Here is a 25,359-nt window from a genome sequence, read left to right as displayed (position 1 = left end):
TTTACTAAAAAGTTCATTGCACCTACGTATTACCGCTTCGATTCTAGTAATGCATTTTAAGGTGCAGCTCAAATTTTTTTTTTTAAATGTCAGCTAGGCCACTCTCGCGCTCAAGGCCCTTAGATGTAGTATAAAATAAAATCACATCAACCTACTGAATTAATTTCAAAATAGCACATTTTATTTGCTATACACATTTGAGGTTATTGTATCGGCGACGCACTACATATACATATACACTAGATCGTAATTATGTATGGATGTATGTGTGTACATTTGATTGCATTAGCGGCTATAGTTTTTAAATACTACGTGCTGTTGTAAAAGTGCACCTTACATTTTTAAAAGGAAATTTTTTTGTAAATAATATTTCATTAACTGTAATGTGCTACGGTACTCATTTATATGTCTAGCTTAAGGGTGCATTTGAATTTATGTAAATTAAAAATCGAAAAGAACATGAATATGTACGTATGTAATTACATCAGATTTATTAAAACTATTTCATTGCAGTCAATAACTTTAAGTATAGTCCCAGATGTAAATTAGCAAACGTTATTTCTATTGAAGCAAAATTTAGCTGTACATGAGAGTAAACGTAATGAAAACTGCATTCGTATGCAATTCATCAAAACAAAAAACAAACGTACACTTTTGACTTATTAATATTTTGCGAACAATCGCACTCCGTTTGCATCAGATTTTAGTAGTTGAATCTATGTAAAATTCATTTCAGTTAAATCAATTTTGATTCTAAAATTCTACTTCCAAGCTCGACGCTGCAATTCGTTTCAGCTGTGCTTCGTTGTCGCTCCGTTGCGGTACTGTCGCCGCCGCACTCATTTGTTCACCTTTAACTAGCAAACTCTTGCGCCTCTTTAACGCTGCGGCCTCGTCCACCATTTCCACATCTTCATCAATCGCTGAGGTGGAGTGATTGGCATAGCTTGCATTTGCATTTTTCGCTGCGCCCTCCTCATCATCATCATCGCTCTCGTCATCTGAGTCACTGCCGCCATGACCATTCATAAAAGCAGCACCAGCACCGCCGTTCAGCATTTTTCTCCGCTTGTACTTTGTCTTTGCTGTGTTGTTCAACGTCTCCGCTTCATCGGTGGTTTTATCTACTTTCGCTACTAAATCAGCGGTTTTTAAGAAACATTTCACAAAATCGGCAGCTAGGAGATTTAGAGGCGGCATTGTGTGGGTGGACATGTCAATTAGCTGGAATAAAAAAAAAAAAATAACCAATATATTGAAAATTGTTAAAAATGTTCTTTCCGATTACGAAATATTTTTTAAAAAGGCACTTAAATATGTGCACTAGAATGGGTCGGGCCTAAAAAACAGTTAAAATCTATCCTAACCATACTTAACACTGCATACATATACTGGGTGTCACAGACTAAAATGGAGCAAAACGTTTTTTTTTGAAAAATTCAAATATATGAATTACCAATTCGGAGATGTTCTAGCTTTTGGCCGTATTACCGACTTCCGGTAAAGAGTTAAACAGACCGGAAGTTCATCCTTTTGAAATGGGACATACACACACTGAAAAAAGTATTGGCACAGAGAATTTTTCACAATATATGCAAACAAATTTTTTTCAATTTTTCCCGGCTAATTTTTTATAATAATATAGATTATACCACAACAAAAAACATAAAAATATACTTTCTAAAATTTGCGCAAAACTCAGGAAAGTTCAATAAAATTACATACAGATTTTCAACTTTTTAATCAGGTTTTTAGAATTTTTTCGAGTAGGCAGATTTATAGCCCATACAATTTTAGTGTCAAAAAGTGCAAGCTTGAAGTTGTTAAAAAATCGCGTTGATTTTTTAGAATTTTTTTTTTGTCGAAGGTGTTTTACATTTTTTTTTTATTAAAAGCATTTTCGAAATTTTTTAATGGATTTCTTCCATACGTGAAAAAAAACGCCAAAAATGAGCGGTAAATCGTAGCTACATTAAATTTGCACTTATTGTACTAAAAATTTGCAAATCTGCATGCATTTTTATCGAACTTTCGTGAGTTTTGCACAGATTTTAGAAATTTTTTTATGTTTTTTTATTGTAGTGTGGAACCATATTTTTATGAAAATGTGCGAAAAAAATGTTCAATAACAAGTAAGAAAGTCTAAGTTCGGGCGGAGCCGAACATTAAATACCCGGCGCAAGTGTTTAATATATGACTTTCACCTTTCCGAAAGCTACCGCTACATGGTAAGCTGGGGCGTATCAATTTTGAGTAAATTAGAGTCCTTAAATTTCGAAATTTTGAAGTTTCAAGCAGTTCTGAAATTTACCGTTATATGAAAGGCGGCCTCAATTTAAGTCCGATTTCAATAATTTTGAACGTTTTGCTTCTATGTGGCAAGCACAATAACCATACCGAGTTTGGTACAAATTGGTAGAACGGTTACCGAGATGCATATGTGTAATCATAAGTGGGCGGTGCCACGCCCATTTTCCAAAATTTTATCCTAAACGTATTTCTTGTTGTTGGAAGCATCAATTTTGAATAAATTAGCTTTAATAATTACTGATTGATCGAAGATTTCGCATTACTCTAAATTACCGTTATATGGGATGTGGGCGTGGTTATTGTCCGATTTTTAAAATCTTCGTAGGTTATACCAAGGTTAACAACTGTGCCAAGTTTGGAAGAAATTGGTGCAGCGGTTACCAAGATATACACATGTAACCATAAGTGGGCGTGGCTGCGCCCATTTTCCAAAAATTTATAATATTTTTATTTTTCGTCTAAAACTTAATGTAAATATCGATTTTGATTGAACAATCTTCAGTAGTTTCTAAAATATCGCAGTTTTCGTATTTCTGAAAATTACCGTTATATGGGAGGTAGGCGTGGTTATTGTCCGATTTTCCCCATTTTCAATACCATCCGTCCTACGCCAGAAATAAGGGCACGTACCAAGTTTCGTTACGATATCTTAATTTTTACTCGAGTTATCGTGTGCACAGACGGACGGACAGACGGACAGACAGACATGGCTTAATCGATTTCTCTTTTCATTCTGATCATTTATGTATACATTTGCCTATATCTATCTCGATTCGTTTTGCCTGTTACAAACAACCGTTATTTGAACAAAGTTATAATACCCTTGTGCACAAGTGCGCTCGGGTATAAAAATCGCTGTATTTATTGTAAAAAAATTCTCTGTACAATACTTTTTCCGGCTGTTTTTACTACAGATTTGTAATTTTTGGACAAAAATACGTAAGTTTTGTTCGAAACTAGAGGTCTAATTGATTTTTTTTAGTAATGTTCGGTTTCAGCGGCCCAAAAATCATAGGAATACACATCCATCTTAACTTTGCATGAAAAATTAAGTTTTGGTTTCCAAATTTTTTTTTGTGCAAGTGTAATTGATATATTTATGTATCACCGCTTTCGGATTTTCTACCTCAAATTAAAGAATTATCCTTAAGGGTTTGGTTTATTCACAAAAGTTAAGGCCTGAGACATTCTGAACATCTTTGAAATAACTTTTTGCGGAAGCGAACTATATAAAATTAGAAACCACCAAAATAGAGCAGAACAAACAAAAAAAAAAAATTAAAAAAAAAAAAAAAATTTTTTAATTTTCTAAAAAGAATTTTGTATGAAGGCGTGTGGAAAATTAAACAAAAAAAAAACGAATGATGCAGTTCGATTCCCCATACCTGAAATACGGTGAAACGGACCTCTCCAGTCTTTTTACTTTGGCTATAACAGTTTGATGAATTAGTTTTTAGCGATATGCTTATGATATCTCGATTCATTTGTATGTACATTAGGGTGGTCCAAAATTCATGTGAAAAAGTATAGTCGGAATTTGTGTGCTCTCACCCCCTAGGATTCTTCTATACCGAAAAAATATACCCCGATTTTTTATTTTGAAATCAAAAAGTATTTAGAGATCGCTCAAAGTTTTCCACGTACTTTATATGGAAAAAACAACTTTTCGTAGGAATGGTAAAGATATCTTGAAAATCAATATTTTTCGATCGGAAAACTCTGATCCTCTGCAGGAGATTCCCAATAATAATATCTAATTGTTTATTCAACCATTTTTCCATAGTAACTATTATTTAAAAGTCCATCAAAAACCCCGAAAAACTCCGAAAAATACAATGGGGGGACCAATAAAAAAATGCTTAGTACTAAAAAATGGTTATATAAACACTTTAGCATTACTATTTAAAGTCTCCTGAAAAGTACCTGAGTTTTTCAATTGAAAAATATTGATTTTCAAGAATTCTATACCATTTCTACGAAAAGTTGTGTTTTTCCCAAATAAAATGCAAGGAAAACTTTGAGGGCTTTGAGCGATCTCTAAATATTTTTTGATTTCAAAATAAAAAAATTATTATTTTTTTCTATATAGAACAATCCTAGGGGGTGAGAGCAGTAAAATTCCGACTTTACTCTTTTTGGACCACCGTAACCTACATACATACATATGTATGTACGTATTTTTATAAATAGCCCATAAAGCACAGTTTTACAATCGATATTGCTCTTTGAGTTTTTTCGGCAATGTTTTAAATCAAAAAGTACACACGTGAACATTTATCAATCGGTGGAAAACTTATCGCTGGGGTCACTTACAAAAAATGCCACCAAGCGAAATTACGACAATAGAATTCGCGTCAATCGAAGGATATTTTTTTTTAATTGTTTTTAAGACGATAGATTATTAATAATTTTAAAACGCAATTCTAAGCAGTCAATGCGGCCTTTCCAACTGCTGCGTTCAGCCGAGCACTGGCGCTACATATGCATGCATGCTTTGTGCAATCCACAAAATAAATGTAAACAAATGGACGCGATTTGCGGACGGATACCTGAGTGGCAAAATCACGCGCAATGAAAATAATAGAGAAAATAAAATACACGGTTCAACAAAATTTGGTCGCATTTTATCTCAAAAACGGGACCGACCTCCTCTTAGAGATTTTTCCAGCACGCCCGGTTTTTGAGAAAAAAACTTTTGAAGTTTGCGAAAATGGCAAATTTCAAGAAAAATAAATTTATAAAATTTGGACGTAGGTTTTGCGAAGAAAAAAAAACACGTTTATAGGGAGAATATCTTCTTGATTACAAAGTGGTACTTAAATTTCTAGCAACACTAGCCACCTCGGTTCCATCGGAAAGGCAAAATTTTCAAAAAGTGGTCAGTAATTTGCAAATGTCGATTCATGAAATTTTTTAGATATATTTAGAAATATTTTTAGTGAAAATTTAAAAATGCATAGACTATTTTCCGAAAATATATAATAGCTGGCACAATTTTCCAAATTTTTGAAAATCCTTTAGGGCCGAATTCAAAGTGCTTAGTTAAACCATTGTTAGCTTAACCACCAACAAGAGTTTAACCATGTATTTATGGAAATTCACATCGCCTGAAAATATACAAATTCTAAAGATCAATATTATTATTGTTGGGGATAAAGCTCTGCGACCTTAAGATTTATTGTGCCCCCTTCAACATCAATGTTATTCTATACAAATTTAAAAAAAAAAAATTAATTATTTGAGAAGAGTTTAATTATGGGGCATGCTGATTTAAAGTTTTGTTAACTGAGCATTTTGAATATCAAAATCGGTAGTTAAACTCTCGTCAATGGTTATCTACGCACTGTGGATTTGGCCCTTACAGGTCTATTCTGCGCTGGTAACATAAATTTTGTAACCGGTAATTAAAGTGTCTGTCAACTTTTAAAACTTTTTCGCATTCTGTGCGCTCTTGTAACCGGTAAATTTGGTTACCATCTCATAAGCAGGTAACAAATTATTGCCCCGTGAAATATGCAATGCCAGGATTTGCACAAATCTTCATAGCTGAATCGCTGAATATTTTCACTGCATTACCAACGTACCTAGAATCGCGGTGACAAGAAGTGGTAACATTTTTTGGTAATACAATTTTCCGGTCACAAAATCTTCGGTAACGTGCGGAATAGACCTGTTAGTGTCTGTTTGTCTTTTCCCAGCAATGAATTTCACTAAATTAGAGATTGTTCTAAAGTCGATAAAGTCGACTTCTCTTCGTCGATCGGTCGACTTTTAAAGTTGACTCTACAGAGTCCATCAAAAAGACGAAAGTTAAATTTCCAGTAAAGTCGAACAACCCTAACACAGACACACTGCGAAAAAGATAACAAGGAGGCTATTTTTCAGCACTTTAGTACAATGGGAAAAAATGCTCGTTTAGCCAATACAAAAACCCAGGAACGAATGACATATGGCCGGTTCTCCTCCAAATATAACAGAGTATTCTGACCCCAATTAAAGCAAAGTCCTATCTTCCCATTCAACATGGATGGCAGGCCAAGCGATCACTATTTGAGTGGGAGCATCAGCGTCAGTGACAGCAGTTTGCTGCATTATTGCCGCTTAATTACAATTGGAACAGTAGCAGCACAGATGGAAAACCGTAAAAATAAATTTGAAGGATTTAAAATTTATGAAAGGCAGTCATCGGCGCAAAAACACAATCAAATACTGCGAAGTGTGTTACAGCGCAGTCTTGCTTAAAAAAAAAAAATTGCTGATTGACGCCACGCCTACATTGTAATTCCATTATTTGGCAGCAATGCGGTCTGGGACCAAAGCCGAAGGTGGTACAGAGGTGGTCAAAAACTGACGAGGAGGTTTAGGGGTAGTATTATATGACCATAGGCGGTGATCTTCATCTTAATGGTAAAATGCTAAAGCATCCATGTGATCATTTTAAGGCCTTAATCTTTGTTATCCGTCCTATAGAATTTTGGCCATCGTACTTTTACCGGTTGACGTGATGGGGAAATGAATTTTACGCCGCTTCCCTTACATCGCTATGTTTGCCACGTTCGGTGCCGTCGTGATCTAAGCGTCGTACAAAAAAAATGTTCGTACCTACAAAAGTTTGGAGAATGAAATTTTCTACAACTGTGGCATTTGAAGTTGCTAATTATTTTCCACAAAAAATTGTTGAAAAATGGCGAAAACCGTGACAATTTACAATAAAAATTTGGTTCCTTTAAAACCTTATATGTATGTACAGTGACGAGCAAAACTGTAACATGGTGTAACTCTTTTTAATGCAGCCATCGCTATATTTCCAAGTTCTAAAGACTTTCATCCTTTTGTTGTATATTCTTGTTGGTACATCCCTGCTCCCTCTCTCATAACGATTTGAAGTCAATACAACAACAATAAAAAAACCAGCAGACAAAAATTTAAATTGAGGCAGATGTTACAGTTTCGCACTCACTCTCAGTTTTGCATTTGACAGTTATCTCTTACTTAGTTGGAAGTCAGATGACTTTTTTCTGTATTGTAATTTATTGAAGAAGTGATCACCAGTAAATAATATAGTTAATCAGGAACCATAAATGTAAATAATAGATTTACTGCGGAAAGGCGGGACCGCACGAAAAGTGGCAAAAAATTTTGGAATTTGCTACTTGAAAATGTTAAGACTGAGAAAAAATATAGCCTAAAGTGTTCCCAAGAACAAAGGAAGTCTGTCAAAAAATATTACGGTACGGTATCTTGTGAACTTAGCAGCAAGTTGCGATGCAGCCACTATTACAGAAGCGCTTAAGGTATTAAACTTTAACGCAAATCAATAGACAGCGAGGCGAAGAATTGCCAAATTGAGCGCAAAGGATCATAAAAGAAGAAAAAAACAAATCTGATCAAAATACATGTGCGAGTGCGGCAGCATTTTGCTGCATCGCACGAAATCCGAACCGTTGCCTATTGGGATATGTTAGGCCGTTCAGAATGCAATAAAAACATATTTTTAAGTTTCAATTGAAGGTTATTTGGTCCGACAATAACTAAAACGACTAAATTAATCGCTTTCAATCAGATGGCCGGGCATGCTATTGGGTCAAAGACCCAAATTAAGCCCATGCGCAGCATGTAAGGCAAACTGTGAATAAAAGTGGTCGGTCAATAATAGTTTGGGGTTGTATTTCAAACATTTTCTTGATCTGTTAGTACAGATTATGCGTGAGGAACAGTATCTGTTCATATTTCAATAAAATTTGCAAGATGTAGTCGAAAAAATTAGAGTTTCTGCTGAAAAATCACCCAAAACACACTGCACATATTCGCAAAGACTGGATACAAAAGCAAAAATTTGCTGATTTCTAATGACCTCCACAATCCGCGGACATAAATCTCATTGAGAATTTGCGAAAACAACTAAAAGCACAGCTTACTAAGTATCCAAGTCCGTAAAATCGAGTATATGAGCTGTGAAAGCAAACTAAGGATATACCTCCAGAATTTTTACAGAGATACAAATAAGGTATGCCAAATCGTATCCAGGAACTGAAACAAGCAAAAGAGTACTGAACATTGTGTTAGTAGTTCTTTTTTTCGTGAAAATTGTTAAAAAGTTCTTAAAAATGTATGAGTGCAAAACTGTAACATCTGCCTTAATTTACATTTTTTCTGCTGGTTTTTTTATTGTTGTTGTATTGACTTCAAATCGTTATGAGAGAGGGATTAGGATGTACCAACAAGAATATACAACAAAAGTATGAAAGTCGTTAGAACTTGGAAAGATAGCGATGGCTGAAGTAAAAAGTGTTAAACCATGTTACAGTTTTGCCCGTCACTGTATATATATAAAAAGTTGGAAATTAAATTCTCTACAAATTTGTATTTGCTAATTTTTTACGAAAACTACTAAATCAGCTTGCAAATCGCAAAAAAAAAACATAAAATCCAAGATGGCGGAATATTCCCATATGAAATTTAGGGGCCAGACTGTGGATCCATGATCTACGTGTCAAATAAAAGTAAACTGCATCAAAATAAAATTAAAATCCAGGTATAAGTCTGCTACCTTCGCGCCATTCGAAAATTTATGGTGCTTCAAAAAAAAAAAGAAGAAAATATATTAGAAATTGTTTGCACCTTGAGCGAACTTTGTGATCTCTTTTTTTTCATACAATAAATAAATACATGCATACACATGCATATGTACACATGTATGTATGTATGTGTATAAATTCGGTGATAGATAATTTTAAAAATACTTTAATCAGCTAATTAAATTTGTTTTGAAAGTGACAGACCAGCTGTTTTTGGTCAGGCTATAAATTATGAAATTTATAAATTATAAACTACACTTTCACAAGCATAAATACATACTTATATGAGCACGAAAATAAGTACGCGTGCAAGGAGATTTGGCAGCCACATTTGCGAAAGGGTCGAAGTTTGCGAGGCCATAGTGTCTGATAAGCCACTCCAAATAATTGATTACACACTTATTTTAGCATAACTATGAAAAATAGTGGACTTTATAGTTTTTAAAAATTTATTGATGTCCCAAAAATAAATATTTAAAACCAAAAATTATTAATGCAAAGTGGAAAGATCTAAAGCCATTAAGAAGTAAGCAATGCACGCGAGCGCAAAATTTTTATTTAATATATTTAATTTTTTACATGAATTATTACATTCATTCGCAGCAAGCTTGTTGTAATGCAAAGCGATAGCAAACTCGCCGCAAAGCGATAATGATTCAGGAGAAAGATTTTGCTGAAAAACAACTCAGCGCACGCTTTGAGGAAAACACAGCCATTCGAATGTGAGTATGTAAGTATGTTTGTAGGTAAGAAGCTGGTTAAAACTAGACGAAACGTGAAGTTGCTTGCGGAAGCTGCTACAAGGCGAGCGGAATGCGCGCTAACCCAACAACATGACGACTGATATGACGTTGACGTCGACGTCGACGTCGGTGTCAACCAGCTTGAATGTCGGTGAATGACACAACGCCTTGAGTTAGCTGCTGGGTGTGTAGTCTACACATGAGTAAATGCCGAGTATTTCGTGGAAAGTGGATTACTAATTTCCCTAAAAGTGCCCCAATTCAAGTACGAAACGGTAACAATAAACGGAGCAACTCGAATATGCGCTACTGGCGATATGTTCGTGTGTTCATATGTATGTATGTATGTAAGTGACTGACTTAAGTGCATTAATTAATTTTCCAAATTGACTATCCACTTAACCACCCCAACCCCCCAACTATTCTCTCCGACCAGTTTAACTTTAGTCACTAAAGTTAAAGACACTCTTCCGACACATGCGAGGTGGGTGGCACCCCCCCACACAGCAGCCACAGCCACAGCCAAATGAGTAATACCCATCTTTATTGATATTAAAACGAAAATGAAATGACAGTCATAAAATGCGTTTGACCTGCTATATAAATAATTAAGCACAAGCGCAACGCAACGCAACGCAACCAAGTCATGGACTGCAGCATTCAAATAGTTAGTTGGAATTGCAATTACAACGAGAAGAAGAACAAGAAGTAGAAATATCAAATAATAAATAATGTAATGAGTGCTAATTTCGCAGAAGATGGACGCTTGGCGAGCGCAAAAAAAAACAACACAACGCATACACGTACTAAGTTATTTATATCCACAGCATTGAGCTGCTGAGGCGGTTTTATTGTATGCAAATAATTGCAACAATTAGGCGCGCAAAATGTGAACCTACTGCCGCAACAACCGGCATCGTATCATGCGCTGCTAGCGGCAGTTAAAGTTGGAATAAAGTGATCAGTAACATGCCAGCGACCAAAAATAAACTCAGCCAAAAATTTGTTGTACTTGTAACACAAAACTAGGAAAGGTGTGCAGAAATTTTAGGCTGAATACAAATGGGGCAAATGCTGCGGCAACCTCAGTTAGGTTAGGTTAGGTTAGGGTTCTCCATCCAGCTGCGACACAAGGAGTCCGTTAAGATACTTAATCTCACCGCGTGAAACCTGATAGGACAGTGGCCAGTCAGTATACCTACAATAATTGAGAGATCCGGCTTCGCGAGCCTAAGGAGATCCTTAGACCGCCCCAGTCCACCCTCGACTAGAATGAAACATCCACAAGTAGTCAAAGGAGCTCCCAGTCTTTCTTCTCTTGGCGATATTGCCTAAAGGGCACCGTCTCTGGCCAGTTCATGAGCCGCACAGTTCCCTGCGATATCATGCCGTGCCATTGAAAGCAGGTGAAGGCATTTCTCAACAAACTTCGAGCGTATCGTAAGTGAGTCTAAGGCTCTGATTGCCGCTTGGCTGTCTGAGGAGATTTTAACCTTTCTTACAGTCAGAGCGTCCAACAGCAGCCAATCGGCTGCTTCCTTGATAGCAGCAACTTTCGCCTGAGGAAGCCTAAATTTTAGGTTGACAGAGAGCTCCCTAGAAAAGACTCTTCCACCCAATCTTCCGTCCCAACCGTGTAAAAGCTAGCTGGTGCCGGGCTAGACACGCACTGATCCAAGTTATCAGGGATGAAAACGAAGCTTCCGAAAACGCTAGAGTGTCAAGACTCCGAGTGAGTCAGGCAACCAATGCCCCTAAGTCTGACTGCCACACTTTCCTCAACCAGTGATATCAGCCCAGCGACGAAGCAAAAAATAACTCTTAGATTTATTATTTTGGGCTTAGTATGCAATTGAAAATCAAATCTTAAATTATTACCCTAATTTTATAAGGGCAATTTTTCATGGGCGACGGGCACCGAAGAAGATATATTGACACCCAAGAGTGGAAAGCAAAGGCAACCTTGAATACAACTAGATCAACTTTGCAAAGGAGGAAATCGTCGAAGGGTTTTGGGTTCGGCTTAAAGTATTCCCACTCTGGCCCTTAACGCCATGCTTGACATAGCACCTGTCGATATCGCAGGTAGAGCCGCTGTATTTACACTGAATCCCAGGTAGACAAAGTCCTTCACTACTTCAAAGCTATAACTGCCAACAGTGACGGGTTTACCAATATGCGCAGACCTTTGGTATATTGCCACGAAGTACTTTGTCTTTTCCTCGATTATCGTTTTTTGTGTCCTTCTCTAAGTTGTAAAATGTCAGATTGCCTACTGGTATTACGCCTCCAAATCATAATCCTAACCAGCGATACACCTCTACACATCCTCACCGAGTGTGATGCAGTCTGCAGCAGACGTGAGAGAAGTTTAGGCTCGATGTGGCCAGAGCTTATGCACATTCACTCCCTAGCACCAAAGGTACTGTTGAACTTTCTCCGGAACTTAGGTTTAGATGAGGTACTAGGCGTAGTTTTTTGAAATGCATACGTATCTGCGCTTAAATTTGTATGGAGCTGTAAGTGACAAACTTCATTACATCGAAGAACGACGCGAAATTGGGTAGCGCGGTGTAAACCCTTGTTTGGCCCTGAACGGCGCTTAGAAATTTAAACGGAGCTAAAAGTTGTGGCATTAAGCCGCATGCAAACAGATTTATTGCGTGCTGCCAAAGGCGGTTTTGAAATCGAATGCAAGGTGGCAAATGCCGATTTGCATATCAAGTCACTATTTCAAGATTTGATGCGGTGGATCTTCCCGAACTAAACCCTCACTGTGTTCATTTGGCTCTTGAAAGGTTTCAGTCCTTCTCACAGTATTTTCGATGGGGCCCTATAAACAATGCCGAGAAGTCTTTTACCGAAGTAATAGACAAACTCGATGCGTGTGGTTACTGAGATTCCAAATTTTGAACCAGCTCTTCGCTGCCGGCTTCGCTGTCGCTCAGTGGATATTCCGGATAACCAGAAGAGTTAGAAAGACGATGAATTGATGGGAATGAATAGGTTGTCATCTAACGGAAAATGCCGGAGGAGGAAAGACTTTTCAATAATTTATAGCTCGATTCCGAGAAGTTTTTGAGCGATGCTAGTTTCCCGCTAGGACAGAACAAAATTTACGCCAAGTTTTCTACGGGAAACATAATCAAACGATGCAAAAAGGTCAGATTAGTGTTATGCTTGAAAACAGTTACCAAAAGTAAATTCTTTCGTCTCTCCTATTTACGCTGCCTGTTAATATTGCAAAATATTGCAAAAAATTTACGGAAGGCAACAAAATATGCTGCTCTTTATTGCATTATCGCATAAAAAAGGAGGAAGAAAACAATCACCGCAGCTGGGCAGCGTGCTGCCGCCGGCAAAGCGACGAAGTAAATAACAGAATCAAATAAATAAATATATACTGCAACAACAAATATGCCAACACAAATACACTGGACATGCAAGTGGAGCATAAAAGTGTGATAAACAAGTGGAAAAAAAATATTTTACAGCACAGCAAAAGCAAAACAAAAGATTAAATAAAAAAGCGCATTGATGACGGGACGTGCGAAAAAGTTGTAAACAATGGCAAAGAGGAAATAAAAAATGCTGCAGATAAACAATAAGGAGAAGAAAGAGAAAGAAAGATTGCAGACACAGCCATCAGCGCCACTATGCAACTTAGCTCAGCCACTATGCAACACAGCGCATACGTTGTAGCTGCGGGTGCGATATTACTAACTGCACCTCAACCTCCTCGCCACAGACTAAAGCAGATACCAGTGGCCAACGACGGAGGGGCAGAGGAAGAAGCAGTGGCTCTGGCTCTGGCTCTGACTGCGGCTGCGGTTGTGGCTGTGGCTGTCACTACGACTGTGGCAGTTATCTCTGCTGTCGTGCTCGTTGTATGTAGTCGCACTGGTCGTGCAAACAATGCGAACATCGGTGCTCGCATATAAATTGGGACGCATGCAGCAGAATGTCCGATAATTTGAATTTGTCATTCGCGCTCAGAACACAGAAAAGTCTAAACGCGGCGGCGGTACAACGTGGCGTATGCGGCATGCACGAGAAAGAAAATTGTTGAAGCAAAAGTAAACAAGTAAAAATACATACATACAACGGTGTTTAGTGCCGAAAAATAAAAAAATTGGCGAACAGAAGTAAACACAAAACTATATAGAAAAATTTGAATCAAAAAGCAAAATAGGGAAAGCATTAAACGCCAAGCGGAAGAAAGTATTGCAAAAAAAAAACGAAAAAAGAGCAGAACGCGCAATCACATTAGTGAACAAAGAACTGTTTGTAAAGTTTAAAAACTCGCTTAAAGTAAATATTATTTTCATGCACACACATAGTTGAAAGCAGAGTGATTTTTTTTTTGGTGTGCAAACTCAGCACTAAAAGGATTAAATACATACAAGCACACGAACATACATTTGCAGCCACCAGCGAAATTCAAAGCGCAAAACAAACATAATAAATCATAAATAACTGCAAATATTTAGCGGGGAAATGTTGCCGAAAGTGTTCCACAGTTTTGCCATTGTTGCACTGCTGCTTTTTACCCTAATGACAGCCAGCCAGTGTGGCCCGCTGCCAAAAGTGGACGAGGTAAGAGCGCTTAGAGGATAACGGAAATATTGTATTAAGCCTAAAGAGGCTTGCAGTATAACGAAAATAAATCGTTAGGATAGAGATTTCGTAATTTAATTTTAATTTTATTGGCTTAGTTCATTGATTAGTTAACTGAGATAAACAGGTATTTAGTAGGAAACAAAGAGCACACACTACTGAGGTTTCCGTAATGATTGCCTCATTGTAGTTGCCTCGTGTGTATTGAACAAGAAAATCAGGTTGCCTCAACACGTTGCTTCAACGGTTGTTCCGTGTGTAATCAGCATAATAACGTTCAAATAGAAGTAATAATTAGAACAGAAACTAATATAATTTTAGCGCCTGAAATAGTTTATAAATCGAAATGTAAAAATCGCTTGCCGGAAAAACAATTAGTCAAAGATAGATAAGAAGAAGAAGTACAAGTACACTCTTTACGACATTCGTCTCATCCTAAAGTCTATACAATGCTTAGAAGAACTCTTGAGTTTGGGGAGTGTATGGCCTCATTTTTCCCACAGTAAACCTACACCATTTCTCACGTCTTCTTGAAACGGTCCACACTCAAAGAATAGGTGCACTGGTGTACCTTTGGCTGAGTTTCTCTCAAAGCAATAGAGATCATTTGACCAAAGTATACTTATATGTACATATGTATACATATATGCATTAGCATATGCAATCTGCAGTGTCCTGTAAGGATAGCTATGTTAATAATCTTAGTTTCTCCTTATGTATGTTAATTAGAAGCTGGCAATACTACCATTGTCATTTTTAGGGAAAATAACCAGTAGGACCACATTTTCTGCCTTAGAAAAGCTTCTCATTAAAACCATTTGCTATTCGGAAGCGCCAAAAAGTTGTGGGTCCCTGCATTTGTGTTATAACAAGATGGCGCACGCCACAATTTGGAGGAGAAGCTCGGCCAAGAACTTAGCAAAATTGTAAGAGCTAAAATATAATTACACCGGCATACAAAGAAAAGTGGTGCGTGCTTTTAACCAGACACACCTATCGCCATATATTTCGACCCACGAAATCCGGTCTGAGGTCCGTTTGACTCGTACACCTCCTAAATTTTGAGTAAAAACGAAAAAAGTGGCGAAAAGTTCGCAATTTTCGCAATTTACTCGAAATTTTGGGGGTGTACGAGTCAAATGGACCTCAGATTTGGTAGGGGGGTCTGGGAAAAACACACACCACTTTTTGTGTGCCGGTGTTATTAGTTTAAGATACATTTCCTTTGCGAAAGCAGTGTTGTCATTGTGCATAAATGAAATGCTGGCTGGAGTTCTTTTTTTGTGTCTCAAGAACCGTCCCATAAGTGCCTGATATCATTGCACGTAAACTTCACCTCGGTGACGGCATTGTCCACGATCTCACAAAGAGCTACATGTGTAAATATATATATGCCTGGCGGATTTGTATTAAAATCGACTTTGTATTATACCGCAGAGGGTACTGTAGAGCTTCCATCTGGCAAATGTAACAATTTCATTCAGGCAGCGAATACGATTGTCAGAAATGATTTTAATAAGTTCGTCCCCCACTTAGCTACACAGGAGAAGTGGCAGAGCAACCCTCCCGGGCATCACTTTATCGGGTGTGCGACGTCTTTTCTAAATTCTGTTTCTAAGCAGCTTGCTGATAGTTGATTGCACTTTTTGCTTCTATTTGCCAATGAGATACATTATTTCTCCATACTCAAAAGCAAGTTGAAGCTCAGTAGTCATTTTATACCGGACCCCTAGACCTCCTGGCCCGGTAACCGTCAAGAGTTGGGATGCAAAGGTACGTGCTATTTATTCAATAACAAAAAGGAAAGAGTGCAACAACCAGCCACCGCGCTAGACTTCCTTCTCGAAACTCTAGGCTAGCTGCAATTTAACTACACACATCGAACGCTATTTGTCCGGGTCCATAAAAATTATGTCACCCCACTTTATTTTTTTTTAGAAAAGTTCCCCACGGAAATTGCAGAGAAGATCGAATCAAAAGGTGTCAGTGTAATTCCTTCCGGTGAAATCTCAGTAAACCAAACCACAACCAGCGCCCACGTAATCAATTTAATGCCTTGCAAGCTGAGCTGCTAAGTATGCTAGCCAGTGGAACAATATGCCTTCCAGAGTAACTTTATTATAAAGAATTCGAAGTGTACTTTTCAAAAAGGTCTACAGCCTACAATACTTGATGGAATTTCAATAATTTAATGATAATTAAATTCTTAAGAGGTTTAAGGAGTTACATTTTTAAATTTATTTTTGTTTATATTAAATTTGTTAGTGCAACTGGTCAAAATAAGGCGAGTCTATTATTTCTGCCACCAGTACACATACATACATACTCAGTATAAAAATCTATTCATAGATGTTATCAAATCAAGGTCAAGCATGTCCAATATGCCCATAAATTATTACTTTCACAAAACTGCTTTAAGCAACGTGTTAAACAAGCAACAAACAACAAACATTCATAATAAAATGAACTGCGAATAAATTGATAAATAGAGGACAATTCTAAGCTATTTTTGAAAGATATGGTATGTAGGTACATATATGAAGGGAAAATAAAGTGACTAACAATAAAATCTTATATTTGCCTATATAAAATTTACAAATTTACAAGATTAAGCAATTTAAGGTATGTGACTAAAAATAGCAACACCAGTATGTATATATTACATACATATGTATGTATGTAGGCAAGAATGCAGCGGTCATACGCCCAAAGATTGCGCAGTAAACATTAAAAAAAAAAGACTGGGGCAGTAAATAGTACGATACGTGACGAAAAACATAGAAAAAAACAGGCCAATTTCAATAATTTAATATATGTAAAAAAAAATATATATTTCTGTAGATTGGTTTAGCAATTTAGTGGAATAGCCGAGCAGAAGGCGTGGATATGAAGTTGTAGTGATTGCTATTGTTGTTGTTGTCATATTGTAATAGTATGAATAATGGCACACGCATTTTAAATTGGTGTCGACAAATGCGAGTACGAGTACTAAGCCCATTACTCCTAACCAAATAAAAAAGCAGGGCTTTCACATGACGTGAATCACTTACATACATACATACACATGTACATATGTCCTTATATATGTAGCTCGGATGGTGCTTTCCATTCTTGTTCCCCATTTACTAGCTTTTCTTCTCCATTTTAAGAATATTCTAATGAAACCTGAGTGCAGCTGCACTCGGCTGCAAGCGGAACATCTCCACTTGTTGAGAATATGTTGAGCAAAATAGAAAAGCGAAAAATATTCTAATTGAATTAAATTAATTCTCATTCTGTGATGTGTGCGCGATTTTATTTTATTTTAATTTTTGTTTCTTTTTTACTTTTTTGCAGCAACAACTTTCGAAAATTCCGCAATGGCATTGTTTGCGATACTTTAAACACGATTTGTTGATGATGCGTCGTTGCCGACATTTGCATGTGCCAACGGCGCCACGCTCGGGCAATGTCAAATGAGTGCCGGTGCTGGGGAGACCCTGGCCTCCACCACCTTGGATTGGTTTCGTTGCGAACTGATTAACTGAATGAATTGAATGAAGAGGCAATGGGGGAGGGGGAGGAGGAGGCAGGCGGTTGTTTTGACTTGCGGAAGAGACGTCAAATGATTTAAGTAGCAGTAATGGTAGCAGCAGCAACTAGCAAACAATTTTTTGGTCGTTATTTTATACATGTGTATGTACATATGTAGGGGTACAAGCATACATTCACATGACAACATGCACCCAATGACTGATTATCTCCTACATATATAATATTGTGTTTGTATGTATGTGAGTATATGCATATAATCGAAAACGCGGAAAGTCGACAAAGTATATGCATTTAATAATGTTCAAATTTTGTATAAAGTTGCAGATACATATGTACATATGTACATATATGCATATGTATGTAGCCGCACATACGGAAATGTTTTGTTTTCAGGAACTTTCCTATACATACATATATTAATGTGAAAGCGATAACTCTTAGCAAATACGAGGAAAAAAAGTAAAAATCATATTTGTTAAATTTCAAGAACATTAGCTTAGAGAAATTTCTATATGCATATACATATATGTATGTATGTGTGTGTGTGCAGTCCTTCATTTTATGACAATTTACATGTGTGTATGTATGTAGCAGCGCTTAATGCTGATTAATTTAAAATCTAAAAAACCATTAATAAAATCTAAAATAAAAAATTAATATTTATGTGCAGAGGTATGCACATACTTTTATATGTACACGTAAAACATAAGCCAATGCCTAATGTACTTCAAACATTCGTATGTATGTAGATGAATGTTATTTGTACTTTTTTATGACCACTTTTTTGTATTTCTTTTTTAAGCTTTAATAAAGATGAAATAAAAGAAATTTAAGTGTTCAATATTTACTCTAAACTATGGTAGTATCTACGTAAGTAGTGTTCGAATGTTGATTATTTACTTGCGATGAATTCTAAATTCCTAAAAAACATTGCACTTTTTGTCAAATTATTATCCTGATTGAAAAAAATTCCTTTTATTTCGTTTACAATTGAATACACATTTATCTTTGCAAATCTGCGTTATTAATTAAATAATTACGTTTTACTACATTGGCGACGAGAATAATTTAGAACTCATCAAAATGGATCACTCATAATTCAAGGCATTGTTGGCAGCATTGCAAGTGCAAAATCAACAGACTTTGAAACAACACCAAGAAGAAAAGAATTTGATGCAACAACCGCAGAATCTGTATTATTCAAGGTTAACCCGCACAGATTGCGGATCAAGCCATTCTTACTCAAGATGCAACAGCATTTAAGGTTAAATGCTTGCCGATTTTATGGTAAATTTTGAATATGACCCAGACAACAATCAAACCTTTGGGTCTTATTATGAACGCTATAAGCCGGTTTTCGCAACGCAAGCAGAGGATCTATCAAAGTTATGCGAATTCTATTTTACCTCTTAAACCTCAAGATTGTACATTTGCTAATAATATATCAACTCTTAAGAAACTTTTCGGATATAAGGAAACAAAGTAAACAATGCGTCATAGATGCTTTAAGCGCTGGTTATACGAGCATTGTGCTGCAGCCACATATCGAATCTGTTTGATGAGCTTTGCATACAAGTGATTATCATACGCAGCGCATGACAGGGCATGGCAGCGAAGTCTGGACAATTTTGAGTTTTAGCTATGTGACATTTTCAAAGAGAGATGCCACTCATTGCTTTCTTTAGTCTGTTCCAGTACCCATCAGATTTACAGGAATTACTGAGAAGTCGTTCTTGTACATACATTGGGGCATATTTATATTCCTCGAAAACTCTTTGCAGAAACATGACAGTCGGGTTTACATAATCGGAACTACCTAGATCTATATTTGGCCAAGGGTTGTCGATCCAGCTGATTACCTAAAAATCTAAGGAAAAAATGTTTGCTGTTACAAAAACAAAAACATGCATGTTTTCACATCGGGGTCTAGTCTGTACATCGGGTCTAGTCTCGGTAGACAGGAGTTTAACCTACTACAGTTGCCGAATCACAAAGTTGAGGTCACATTAACACGGATTTCCGATTAGAAAAAATCGAAAAAAAGAAAAAATTAAAAAAAAAAAATACTAATTTGGGCGTAAGCTTGTTTCGAATCGAAAATCATGAAATTTTCCCATCATTTTCCATACAAAAGTTTCAATTTTCGATTTTTACGAGAACAATAATACGCCTCAATATTTAAAAAATACTACTCAACCTTTTCGATTCGAGCGACGAATGGGCCTAAATATTTTAAAATATCGAACTTATGAAGTCAACCATAATCTTAATATAAAAATAACCTTCATCAAGCCTTAACTTTAGCAAAAAAAAATAAAGCATTCACTCACCGATTTCACAGCCATTTTGTGCGAATTACCGATTACCAGCGGTCCAATCGACTGCCGTGTGCTGCTTTTCATATCTGAGTGCTGTTGGGTGGCAAAAGTGCCGAAGGTACTATACTGCATTGCTTGATTAGCCGAACTGCTGAAGGTAATTGGGGGCGGCGCATCATCGTCCGCACTATCTGGCACGCCCAAGTAGTAGATTTCCTAAAAATTAAGTTTTTTTATAAGTATGAATTGCAATTGGATTATTGTTTTCATAATTAATAATATTCACCTGCTGATCTGTTAAAAAGTACAACGTAGATACCGCCTGCCAGTCAACATTCAACGAACGGTTTTTGGGATGTCGTCGGGGCAGCCACGCGGCGCCCAGCAAGGGTGGCATATCGCGACGTCGATAAATGGACAGCGGTACATTTGGCTGGAATACGTACACTATGATGGGTAACAAAAATATTTATTTTTTAATATATATATCAATATTTAAAATAACTGCTTTTTGTATTACATTCATTATACTTGGTGAAGACAGCCACTAAATTGCTTATGGGATCGAATGCCAAATGCTCGACGGACAGCTTGCATGCAGCATGTAATCTTAGCGTAAGTAAATTGTAGATCAGAACACGTCTTTCTGTGCAGACGATGACCTATAAAGCAAACAGATAAATAATTAAGATACATGCATATATTGTATGCGCGGGTAGTTCCATTACCAAATGAGCCCATTCTCCAGCCGCAAATTGCACCTTCGAGATCTGCGCAATTACTGGGTTATGCAGCGTAATTTGTTCGACCGCATCCGCTTCGTCTGACTTTCCGACACCCACTTTTGTTCTAGTCGCCTCAGATGCTGATGCGGAGCCGTTATTCGTTTTATTTCCGTTTGCAAGCGCTGTTTTCGAACTTTCATCACAGAGATCGAGCACCTCCATAAGGGGCAATAGTTTTTCTTGCACAGCCGCTTCATATCGATTAAGCCTTTTCTCAGATTCGTGTAAACGCCATTTCGCTCGGTAGCGATGTCTCACGGTAAGATGCTTCACTTCCTCTTGCATTTCGCGCAGGCGCTCCCTCTGACCTTCTGGTAACATTGTGTCGTACAAGTAGGAGAGTATGCGCTCACGCCCCTCAGGATGCACGTTTATGCGTATACCGAGGCGTTGGAATAACAGCACTTTATGAAAGAAATTAAGCTGATGCATATCCATTATTTTGTTATACAGCTCCTTTTTTGTCTCCTCATCGATTTCTTCTGCAGCTACTTCTTCGGGCTTAAAATCGATTTTTTCACACCGCTTAGCTAACTTGTCCAGCTCCTTAACAATAGTTTCATCGTTCTTTTCTACAAAGTTGTTAAATAGTTTCAGCCACCATTTTCGTTTTTCTGGCGTGAACTCATCTTTTAACGGTGACTCTACACCTTTCCGTCGCAAACTGATGTGCACGTATGGGACCACACCATCAAAGCCAGTAGGTGGTGTTAGCGCTGCTCTAAGTTTCAAATTTTCTGCCCTATAAATGCACAGCGTGTTGCCATAACCAGCAGCCAGTACAGAGCCATCTTGCGAGAATGAGATAGATTCTATCGGCAAACCGCTGTAGCTTGTTTCCGCTATGCAATACCAAACTTTCCCTTTTTTATATATATTATCCGACTCCTCGAGCGACCACATCTTTATGATATTATCTTCGCCTACAGTGGCGCACAGCAGATTGTCTACTTGGCTTGGATTTGAGAATTCAATGGCTTTAAAGCCACCTTCATGCGGAAGCTCCACATTTGTGTTAAGTGAGTAACTAGAAAATTTAATATGTATATTAATTTATTAAAGTGAAACTTCTTATCGTATTCTCACGATAAAATGTGACAGTAAGGATGCAAAGGAGGTTGAGGTTAAGATTAAGAAGAGGATTAACTGTTACTCATTATCGTCAAGTTCAATTCATTAATTTCAAAGCTTGAAACTCAAACTACTAATTAGCCAATTAGCATGGCCTTAAATCAAGACTTAGATTAAGTAAACTGAGTTTAAATTGAACATTTAACATTTGATTGGCTGATGTTAGTTTAAACCAGACAGATCGGGCGTTCAAACTTAGTTTAAACCACGGCCGTACACTGAAAATCTGGCCCTTAATATGTTAAATTCTGCTGTCCGAAACGATCAAAATGTGAATGTGGGTAAGTTTCGCTTTCGTAGTCTAGTTTTTTACTTTTAGTCTATCAATTATTTAGTTGGACTCACGTTTTTGCAGCCTCATCATAATTCCAGAATTTCAAACGTAACTCAGGCAAATGTTCGCGATCGTTGAATACCTCGCCAGTGGCCATCCAGTCGATGTTAAATGCTGCCTTTGTCACAGCTATGTTATAAAGAACCTTATCACTCTCCATTGAAAGCTGATTTTGCATCACAATGTCCATCTATATAAGCGCATAAACGTTTTTTTGAAAAACCATCCTTTAGAGTTTAGTTTAGAGAATGCTAGTACTTACATTATACAACATATTCTTGGTGTAAACAGAGTAGAATTGTAAATGACCATGCTTGCCATTTAGCACTAGCGTGTTTGTGCGAGGATTCAAACGCAAGCCCACTGGGAATTTGCTATTACCCGTTTTATCGTCTTCAATGTAGGTGAATTCCTGCAAGGTTCTAATTACTTTGTTGTCGGTGCCAACGAACTGGACAGCATTATCAGCAGTGAGAACTGCAACTTGTGAATTATCATCATTGACGCACAGCTGGCAAATTACGGAGCCCATGCGCGGCAAAAAATTACGCAAATCTGGACGCTTGATATTCCAATGCACAAGCACCGATTCATTACCACTGCTGTAGAATCCAGTACCGGTTGGTGTGAAAGCTATGCTGGTCACAGAGGTATGATGCCAGTGATAGAGTGTCTGTCAAACATTATGCAAATAATTGTTACTTTATGAACATGTAGCTTATGCTTTTACTGGCTAAACAGAATGTAGTGCCACAGCCACAAGCTATTTCTCTAGCTACATAAGCAATAATACGCCATGAGCACAGCTACATATTGTGGGAAGTTTAGAGCATATAGGATATTTTAACTTTTAACAGCTCTTGCTACATACTACAGCCTCATCATTCTGGTTAGGCAGTTAGATTAATTTGAATAGTGGAGAAATCTTTGATAAATCGAAAAGAAATCATTATTTCCCTTTCCGATTTTTTTACATATGTTTGTTTATACATATATATAAATAACTGAAATCCTATTTATCGAAATAGATTTTAGTTTACATATTAGCGCCTTTTCTGTACTCTTCCTATCAAAGTGACCTTAATGTACTAAGTGTAAGTTTTTCTTTTTGGTGCAAAAGGGCTAAGTAAAACAAAAATTGATTTACTTTAAACATACGTACATACATACATATATTAACACGACTCTATAACAAAAACAAAATCTTTTTCTGGTTTTTACCGAAGTATTGACTAAATTTAATTTTATCGCAGTCTCGGGACTTTTTCTATCATGAATTCGCCTAGTTCTTTGTTAATAATCAAAAAGCTTCCAACACCTTCTTTTCAAAGCATAAAGTATCAGGGCATTCTTATATCTGATTAGTTAAAATAAAAAGGGGTACTCATGCAAAGGAAATGAGTATGTATATAAAGAATATTTACAATAGATGTTCATTACCCACCGTTTTCACTGAGGCTGTGCTCATGAATTCACGCCACAGAAAAATTTTACCAGTTTCATCTCCAGTGATTACCGCCTCTTCTTGTGGATGTGTTCGTACAACAGTGATAGGAACACGATGTGCATTGAATAACCTGTAAATAAAAATAACAATTAGTGATGCAAAAATGTATTCAACAAATATGTACAATTTACAGATACTAACTAACCTCTTCCATACCCATGTTTTGTAATTAAGAAAGTATACGTAGCTGCCTTGCACTATTGCGATGAACTTGAACATTTTCGTGTCCACCGCCACAAGCGGATCATTGTTCCTACATTAAAACAGGCATTTAAATCAAATAAATGTAATGACGAATATATAAAACCGTATAAAAAACTTACAGCAGATTCAATTGGCAAGGCACATTTAAACGCTCCGCGCTACTTGTGTCCGCTACAAACCATTTTACTTCCTCCTCATTATCGTCACGGAATGTTACAAGAGCACAAGCCGTTTTTGAGTTGGCATAAAAATTAAGCAAATTAAAAGTCAACACTTTTTGATTTGGATCCATTTTCAAATCATGCGCCTGTTGAAGTCGCCCAGTTTGCCAATGCCAACGACATACTTTTCCATTATTTGTACATGCAACGAGGGTTTCGTTATCTTGCAATTCTAATTCCATCGAAATAAGAATGGCGCCAGCACCTGTAAGCTGACGTGCCAACTGGCCTGTTGCTGTGGAATATACACGCACTACGTCCTTGTATCGTATAAATAGAAACCTATAATATAGAAAATCAGTAGCGATCGAAGACACTTAAAGACATTGTGTACAACTTACTCGCCACCAGGAGCAAAAAGTGGTGCGTGCTTTACAAGATTGGCGCCGGCCAAAAATTGAAGCTTAAGTTTATCGTCAAGTTCTTCAAAATCCATATTAGGTAACTTTTCTATGTCAAAAGGTTTGGAATAGCACTCCCGCGTTGTCACGACTGAGTTATCAATGGACGCACGCCTTTCTGATTCCGTATTGGTGGTTGGACTGTGCTGCTTTCTTTTTTTGGTGTTTAGCTGTGCAGCTTTTTGAATGCAAACCATTGCCTTAAAAACCTCACAGCGTTAGCAAAAATTTTCAACGCCAGTTTAGCAATATTCCTATTTTATTCAACTTAAATGTTTTACTAAATATATAGGTAATTATCGGACAATTTCCAAATGCCACTAGCAACTTGACTGCACGTGTTGAATCCAGTGTGGCCAGAAAATTTTTGTTGAAAATCCATAAGGTTCGCTATTGGATAATGATGATAATGTTTTTATGAAGTTAATTATGGAAATTTTAATTTGGCCCAAAATGACTTACCCTTATGTTTTAACAAATAGTGATCCATACTTTTTATCTTAGGGAAAGTCATAAAGCCGAGTGTGAGCTGCACATAGCCAAGTTTGAGCGCGAATTTTCACAGGCAAAATCTATTAAAAAACACATTCATAAAATTCAATATTAATGTCTACCTGTCGTGCACGGAAAATTGATGACAAAAACGAAAAGTTTTTTGCCAACCATCCAAAAAAAC

At 37.0% G+C, this 25,359-nt stretch overlaps 2 protein-coding genes across 2 annotated transcripts; one reads left to right on the top strand and one right to left on the bottom strand.

Moving 5' to 3' along the window:
- Nucleotides 1-195: 195 nt before the first annotated feature.
- LOC118741386 lies at nucleotides 196-25,088 on the bottom strand (the record flags this gene model as incomplete). The annotated part of the gene is given in 11 exon segments (XM_036473339.1): nucleotides 196-1,224; nucleotides 20,113-20,316; nucleotides 20,387-20,547; nucleotides 20,621-20,762; nucleotides 20,829-21,912; nucleotides 22,362-22,540; nucleotides 22,613-23,023; nucleotides 23,795-23,927; nucleotides 24,003-24,110; nucleotides 24,181-24,564; nucleotides 24,624-25,088. Coding segments are annotated over 11 exon segments (3,534 nt in total). The 3' UTR covers nucleotides 196-753.
- LOC118741388 lies at nucleotides 13,517-18,589 on the top strand. The gene is made up of 2 exons (XM_036473342.1): nucleotides 13,517-14,227; nucleotides 17,585-18,589. Exons 1-2 carry the CDS (start codon nucleotides 14,129-14,131, stop codon nucleotides 17,705-17,707), a joined length of 222 nt encoding a protein of 73 aa, XP_036329235.1. The 5' UTR covers nucleotides 13,517-14,128; the 3' UTR covers nucleotides 17,708-18,589.
- Nucleotides 25,089-25,359: the final 271 nt, after the last annotated feature.

The sequence above is a fragment of the Rhagoletis pomonella genome, unplaced genomic scaffold (genome assembly GCF_013731165.1).
Source record: "Rhagoletis pomonella isolate Grant_MI unplaced genomic scaffold, Rhpom_1.0 Rhpom_scaffold_00006, whole genome shotgun sequence".
NCBI lineage: Eukaryota > Metazoa > Arthropoda > Insecta > Diptera > Tephritidae > Rhagoletis > Rhagoletis pomonella.
Note: the sequence above shows the minus strand (reverse complement) of the source record. Positions and strands in the feature narration are given on the sequence as shown.

Coding starts and splice junctions, on each gene's coding strand:
- LOC118741388 (XM_036473342.1), top strand. CDS start 14,129: ATGTTGCCGAAAGTGTTCCACAGTTTTGCCATTGTTGCACTGCTGCTT. Junction 14,228..17,584: donor CGCTGCCAAAAGTGGACGAG/GTAAGAGCGCTT, acceptor ACTTTTTTGCAG/CAACAACTTTCGAAAATTCC.